Source organism: Peromyscus californicus, unplaced genomic scaffold (genome assembly GCF_007827085.1).
Source record: "Peromyscus californicus insignis strain IS unplaced genomic scaffold, ASM782708v3 Scaffold_11__1_contigs__length_118956290, whole genome shotgun sequence".
In the NCBI taxonomy this organism is placed as follows: Eukaryota; Metazoa; Chordata; class Mammalia; order Rodentia; family Cricetidae; genus Peromyscus; species Peromyscus californicus.
Window position 1 is genome coordinate 112,806,995 of NW_026294402.1, and position 7,878 is coordinate 112,814,872.

The following is a 7,878-nucleotide window of genomic DNA, read 5'->3' on the forward strand; positions in this document are numbered from 1 at the left end:
CTCTGATCGGGCCTCTAGGACCTGCCTCTGCCAAACTAGCTCCGAGCACAGGAATAATTCCTATGCTTAAGGTAGACCAGGTTGGCAGACTTCAAACCCGTTTCTCCTCAACTCCAGCGCCATATGGACACCACGATTTTATTCTCTCGGTGGGATATAGGTTCCCCAAAGAAACTTAAAGAGCACCAAACCAACAATAACAGCAAAACAAACAGGCTGAGAGGAAAAGAAACTTGCAGGCAACTCAATCCAATTAATAAATGCTTAATTGAATTAGTGTCACCTCTGTCAGCCAATAGCAAAGTCCCCTTGCCGTGGGGCTGCGAAGCCCCTCCCTGGCGGCACGCATATAAGCAGCCAGCGACAGCAAGCAAGTTTCCAAGCGGTCAAGTAGGCCTAGGGTTTTTAGCACGGCAGAGCCAGCCGAGAGGCGCGAGCTGGTTGCTAAATGGGAACTCAGAGCTGAGTCGTCTTCCCTGGTGTGAGTGTAGGGGTCCTGAGAAGCTAGACAAGGAAGGAAAGGCAAACGCTGCTTGCTCAGTTTCCATCTCCCACCTACAATCCCGGGTTTGCTCTCTTGCGGAAAGGACGCTGGATTCGGGGCGTGCGCTGAAGCCGCCCCGCAGGTCCGCAGGTGGGTAGCCAGGGCGAGGGAGGAAGGGGACGTTACCATCCCCTCGGAAGAGGGCGCTGGCTCCCCCAGCCGGCCTTTATAACCAGGCCGCGGGAGGCGAGGAGGCAGCCGGCTGCCGTCTGCGATTCGCAAAAGCATGCAGTTAGGAGAGCAGCTCCTGGTGAGCTCCGTGAACCTGCCGGGCGCGCATTTCTACTCGCTGGATAGTGCTCGAGGAGGCGGAGGAGGCGGAGGTGGAGGGAGCGTCAGCCTCCTCCCCGGTGCTGCTCCCTCGCCCCAGAGGTTGGACTTAGACAAAGCGTCCAAGAAGTTTCCAGGCAATCTTCCGTGCCAGGCGGGGAGCGCAGAACCCGCAGGCGCCGGCGCGGGGGCCCCCGCAGCGATGCTCAGTGACGCAGACACCGGGGACACCTTTGGCAGCGCCTCAGCGGTGGCCAAGCCAGGGCCCCCGGACGGTCGCAAGGGCTCCCCGTGCGCTGAGGAGGAGCTGCCCTCCGCCGCCACCGCCGCGGCCACCGCGCGCTACTCCATGGACAGCTTGAGCTCCGAGCGCTACTACCTCCCTTCGCCGGGACCGCAGGGCTCCGAGCTCGCCGCGCCCTGCTCGCTCTTCCAGTACCAGGCGGCGGCCGGAGCGGCCCACGGATCAGTGTACCCCGCGTCCAATGGCGCGCGCTACCCCTACGGCTCCATGCTGCCCCCCCGGTGGATTCCCCGCCTCCGTGTGCCCGCCCGCGAGGGCGCAGTTTGGCCCTGCAGCGGGCTCGGGGAGTGGCGCCAGCGGCAGCGGCGGCGGGGCCGGCGGTCCTGGAGCCTATGCCTACGGCCAGGGCTCTCCGCTCTACGGGCCGTACGCCGGAGCCGCTGCGGCCGGGTCTTGCGGAGGATTGGGAGGCCTCGGAGCGCCCGGCTCCGGCTTCCGCGCCCACGTCTACCTGTGCAACCGGCCCCTATGGCTCAAATTCCACCGTCACCAAACTGAGATGATCATCACCAAACAGGGCAGGTGAGCGCAGCGTGGAGAGGCCCCCTAGGTGCGGGGTTGAGCGAGTTGTGCATACTCTCTGCTTGGAGAGTTTAAATGCGCGCCGTAAAGGGGACACCGCATCTCCAAAGTCGCGCCCCTTTCCATCCGCACGCACACCTGTGGCTTGGGCCCGGTGCCAGTTACTCTCCCCTCTAGTCACCCTCCCCGGGTTTGACAGGGAGGAGGCAGAGATAGAAATTTGGGAATGGACCCTTGAGGGCGGATCTACGTGAGCCGCTGGCTCCTTGTAGTTTACAGCTTGCAGGCTAGGACCCGCGGGTGGGAGAGAGGGTTGTAGCTGGGCTGCGGCCAGAGCTCAAGGATTTGAAACGCGGTTGTTTCAAGCTCCATGATCTTTGTTGGGCACTTCTGTGAGAAAAGCTGGTGGTTGGGTAGACGTTTTCTGAAGCCAAATGATTGGGGGGGGGGGGGCGTTGCAAGGTACAAGAAAGTTCCGGTACACCCTCAACTGCCAACAGCTACTTCTGGAGGATCTGGAGGAAGTGTGGAGTGGGTACTGGGAGGAGGGAACTCAAAACTCTGTGTGTGTGTGTGTGTGTGTGTGTGTGTGTGTGTGTGTGTGTAAGTGGGCACGCGCCTGCTTAATGTTTCGTGTCGCCTTAGAAAATAATTTTCGATATAACAGGAAGAAAACTCGTAGGTTTTTGAAAGACCAGAAAGACAACTAGTAGGTTTGAATGGATGGAGGTCTCAGAAGCACATGAATTAGGGAAAATACTGATTTCGAGGCTGTTCCAAAAACTGTCAATTCAAAACCATTTTCGTAGTTTCGGGCCATGTCACCCATTTGTTGTTTTGCTGTTTTGTTTAGTGCAGACTTCCCCTGATCCAGGGTTGGCAGGGCGTGTCCTGAACGTCCCTACTTAAATCATTTCCTCTGGTTCTGTTCTTTATACAGGCGCATGTTTCCTTTCTTGAGCTTCAACATAAACGGACTCAATCCCACCGCCCACTACAACGTGTTCGTGGAGGTGGTTCTGGCCGACCCTAACCACTGGCGCTTCCAGGGGGGCAAGTGGGTGACCTGCGGCAAAGCCGACAATAACATGCAGGGTGAGGAAAGAGGAGGCCTGGGCCGGGAAGAAATCAGAGCCCCAATGCCGGACCAGCCGCATTTAAATCAAGTACCTCACCCCCAGCGTGGGGCCTGGAGATGTTAGCATGAGTTGCCTTCTGTGGACGGAGAGAAATTTGCTCCGTCGTTTTTCTTGCTTCCCATTATATAATCAAACCTCCACCCTACCAGACTATGTTTGAAAAATGAATAGTCCAATGAGGTTCTGAGTTTGGGGGAAAGCTCCTGGCATTCTCTTGAAAGCCCAGGCCACCTCTAAGTTAACCTATGAAAGTAAGTATTCAATGAGGCACATCCCCTTCCGCCTCATAGGCCTCGGATTAACTGTCGGGAGCCATCTCTGTTTTAAGTTTGGAGATCGCAGCGCCTAGATTAAGAAAGGCTGGAAGCATCCTGGCCCTGGAGGGGGTGCCCGGAGTCCCGCTGCGATCCAGTGATTTCTGGAAGCAGCTCTCCCAGGAGGAGGCTGCTGCTGCGAATCCAAGCCCAGCTAACAAACAGACTTCCACCCCAACCCTGCCACACAACTGTCCTGTTTGTGTAAATGCTTATGTTTCCTTTCATTTTCCTCCTAGGCAACAAAATGTACGTTCACCCAGAATCTCCGAATACTGGTTCCCACTGGATGAGGCAAGAGATTTCCTTTGGGAAGTTAAAACTCACCAATAACAAAGGCGCCAACAACAACAACACACAGGTAGAGACAGGAAGAGTGGGTATCTTCTGGCTGGGGAGGCCTTAACTTTTGTTATTGTGCCTAAGTATTTACAGTTGTGACTTTGCTCACTTTTAATTAATTAATTAATTTATTTACCTTTGTTACTATTATAATACTTTATTACTATTAGGCATAGAAATATAATTTGGGGGGGGGATTTGGAACCAAAAGGAAAGAGTGTTTATCAAGTGTTTTGATTTTTATCTTGGGAAGTGGCACTTGTATATGTAGCCCAGGCTAGCCTTGAACTACTGATCCTCCTACCTTCCAGGTCAGATGCTGGGATTGCCCATATGTTCTACCACTCCGGGTTCAGAATTATGACGTTAAGTTGCAAAAGTGTTAATGCCAAGAATCTTAAAAATGATAACAAAACACCGAACTCTATTTCATGAAGCAGGGAGGGCCTTGCTATTCAATGTTGTGAAAAACACACCCTTTCAGGTTTTTCCTCATAGAACACAAAAGGAGGGGGAATATCTGCTAGTGGTGATTTTGGTAGGGAGCAAGCAGAAGTTCCATTTCAAAACAGACGATTTGTTAAATTCTGCTTTTCAGACCTTTGAAAGTCTCTTTTGGGTTCCATTTCCAGATGATAGTCCTGCAGTCTTTGCACAAGTACCAGCCTCGACTGCACATTGTGGAAGTGACAGAAGATGGGGTGGAGGACTTGAACGAGCCTTCCAAGACCCAGACCTTCACCTTCTCAGAGACACAGTTCATCGCAGTGACTGCCTACCAAAACACCGACGTGAGTGCCCCACACTTGGCAGGAGCCTCTCGCGCTAAGTCTAGCAAGATAAAGCACTCAGTTACTCTTCTTTCCCCCTCTAGATTACTCAGCTAAAGATCGACCATAACCCCTTTGCCAAAGGCTTCCGGGACAACTATGATTCGTAAGTACGGCCCTCCTTCATCCTCACGTGGTCATCTTTTCATAAAAGACAGTCTCGCATCCCAGGCTGCCTGCCACTTGCTGTGGAGTTGAGATGAACTTGAACTTATGATCTTCTTGCTTCCATTTCCCTAGAGCTGAGCTCATAGGCATAGCTACCACACCCAGGCTTCGAGTGAGCTTCATCTTCAGGCCCAATTTCCTGCATCATCTTTGAACAGGAAATGAGTCATCATTTTCCTGAGGACATATTTAGTATGACATTTTATATTTGGGATTTTTTTTTTTTACCTATTTTTGTGTTCATTTTTGCTGACGCACACACACGCACACGCACGCTCATGTACTCCGTATTAAACTCGGGGCTTGGTAACATGCAAGGCCAGCACTCCACCATTAAGCCAAAGCCCCAGACCTGTGTTTTTCTATCAGTATACTGAGCAGTCTTGCTTCAGAGTTTTTTAAATTAGGTTTTGTTATTCTAAAGAATAATCATGGCTTAAACATGGAAGTTACTTTTTCTTTTCCGAACTTAAGTAGAGACTAGGGTTTTTTAGAATCTGCATTTATGTCCTTTTTTTTTTCATTTGATTCGACTATTTTTTAAAGCTTTAGTTTTATTTTTAATTATGTGTGTTTGTGTCTATGTATGGGTATGTGCTCATGAATTGGATGCCCTCAGGCCCAAGGTGTCAGATCCCGTAGAGCTGGAGTTACAGGTGGTCGGTTGTAAGCTACTTGATGTGTGTGCTTCCAGCCAGACTCATGCAGCGATTCTGAAAAAGTGATTCTTGACCCTCCAGCTCCTGATCCAACTTTAAAAGCAGATCCCCCCCCCCCGCCCCCATCCTTTTGTGTTCTATGAGGAAACCCCTGAAAGGATGTGTTTTTCACAACATTGAATGACAAGGCCGTGCTTCTTGCAATAGAACTGAGCTGTACAGTTGCCTCCAGGCATTCTATCCACCACACTGATGAGGGAGGGTTGCTATTAGTAGATTTTCTGTCTTTGTTTATTTTGAGGTAGAGGCTCCTGTAACTCAGGCTGGCCTCAAACTCGACTGGCTGTCTAGCTCCGATGGCCTTTACTTCTGACTTCCTGCCTCGACCTCCCCCGTGCTGGGATTACAGGCCTGTGCCACTATATGTAGTTTATGTAGAGCTGGCGACAGAACCCAGGGCTTCGTGATCGATAGCCACAGATCCCAATTTCCCATAGCAAACCCCTGACCCCTGGGAGGAACTGTCTCTTAAGAAGAGGGAACTCCACTCTGTTCTTGTGCAGCACAGCAGCCTGTTCAGCTCAGCTCAGTCGGCAGACAGAAGAAGGCTCTGGTTTCTGGGAGGCAGTTTGTTTGGGGGTAACGTGAGGGTTGTTGTTGTTTTTTAAGTGTCTCTCTTTATATTGTAGCATGTACACCGCTTCAGAAAATGACAGGTTAACTCCATCTCCTACGGATTCTCCTAGATCCCATCAGATTGTCCCTGGAGGTCGGTACGGCGTCCAAAACTTCTTCCCGGAGCCCTTTGTCAACACTTTACCTCAAGCCCGATATTATAATGGTGAGAGAACCGTGCCACAGACCAACGGCCTCCTTTCACCCCAACAGAGCGAAGAGGTGACCAACCCTCCCCAGCGGTGGCTTGTCACACCTGTCCAGCAACCTGTGACCAACAAGCTAGACATCGGTTCCTATGAATCTGAATACACTTCCAGTACCTTGCTCCCATATGGTATTAAGTCCTTGCCCCTCCAGACATCCCATGCCCTGGGGTATTACCCTGATCCAACCTTTCCTGCAATGGCAGGGTGGGGAGGTCGAGGCGCTTATCAGAGGAAGATGGCAGCTGGCCTACCATGGACATCCAGAATGAGCCCCCCTGTGTTCCCAGAAGATCAGCTTGCCAAGGAAAAAGTCAAAGAAGAAATCAGTTCCTCCTGGATAGAAACCACGCCTTCCATCAAGTCTCTAGACTCCAACGATTCAGGGGTGTACAGCAGTGCTTGCAAGAGGAAGCGCCTGTCTCCCAGCACCTCCAGCAATGGAAATTCACCCCCCATAAAGTGTGAGGACATGAACGCCGAAGAGTACAGTAAAGACACCTCAAAAGGCATGGGGGCATATTATGCTTTTTACACAACTCCCTAAGGAGTTATTTTAACCCCTAATGTTTTCCAGGTGGACCTGGTGGTGTTTTTGTTGTTTTCTTTGCCTAGGTTACCAAAAAGACTTTTACCTTCCACCTTTGATGTATCCTGTTTTGTGCAATTCTCTGAGAGAAGGTGCCAAAGCTTTGCCATTGCTGCAGGTAACCAACTGAAGCAAACCTAGCATTTCCCCCCCTTTGTAAAATAAAGTCAACGGAGGACTCGAAAGTGTTTAAAAATTCATAGGCTGTTCAAAGTGCTGGGCTTATTTATGGGAAACGAGAAACATTCAGAAAAAGCAGGCCATGAAGATTGAGTGCCAGGTGCTATCAAGTGAGTTTAAAAAGCCAAAAGCAAGCAAAATCTTTTGGTTCTCATTTCTACTTGTAAATCTTTAAGCAAACAGCAGCCCAGAATGTTAAGGTATTTTTGCTTCAGGAAGAGAAGGGCTGGGCCTTGAGTTTCAACTGTGGGCTGTCATTGCTGTCTTCTGGCAGCAGCTAAAGAGGCTGGGCCTGAGCATCAAGGAAAAAAAAAAAAAAAAAAAAAAACCTACTGGGAAGTGGCTAGCTGGTCTTAGCTGCCTGTAATTCCTTGCAGGATTTTGGAATAAACCATTTGTCACAGGGATGGCCCTGTGTTGCTGGGATGACCTGTAGAAACCAGAGGGATCAGAGAGGAAGGGAGAATTTAAGTGTACAGTTGTGTGTTTAGACACCGTAGAGTAATCTGGAATATAACATACAAATTCAGCTGCCTAGGTATCAGAGACAAAATATGTAAAATTGGTGCTTTGGCTTTGTAAAGAATTTGCAGAAACACAACTGCACGGTTGAGAGGAGCCTCGGTATCTTGTCCACTTAGTTAAGTACTCAGCTGCCTCTGTACTCACTTCAACCACGCTTAAGGAAAAAAAAAAACCTGTTTAAATCCTCTTTCCTTGGTCATCCCCACGTCCCCCTTCAGTAAATGTGAAGAAATTACAGTCTGATGCCACAGTTCCTATAGGCTTTTTAGAGATTCTGAATTTTTATGTACAGTTGTAAGTCATTTTTAATAAATGTGGTTCAATAAGGGAACGGGTACAGCTCTGTCTTCTGTGCTATGGATTTTATCTAATTTTGTTCCCTTCTGCCCCTTCTCATAGTGAATAGTCTCTCTCTCTCTCTCTCTCTCTCTCTCTCTCTCTCTCTCTCTCTCTCTCACACACACACACACACACACACACACACACACACACACACACACACACCACATACTCAGACACCTTGTCCCTTGATAGAAGGCTCTAGAATCTTTTAACTAGCTACTGTGGTCATGAGGAGTGGGCAGGGGATGCTTCTGTTTATCTCCCCCCAC

General features: G+C 50.1%; 1 protein-coding gene across 1 annotated transcript; it reads left to right on the forward strand.

Annotated features, from left to right (window-relative positions):
- Positions 1–407: 407 nt before the first annotated feature.
- On the forward strand, positions 408–7,571 carry Eomes (eomesodermin). The gene is given in 7 exon segments (XM_052729892.1): positions 408–1,331; positions 1,333–1,640; positions 2,581–2,735; positions 3,333–3,454; positions 4,068–4,226; positions 4,310–4,371; positions 5,782–7,571. Coding segments are annotated over 7 exon segments (2,106 nt in total). The 5' UTR covers positions 408–770; the 3' UTR covers positions 6,521–7,571.
- Positions 7,572–7,878: the final 307 nt, after the last annotated feature.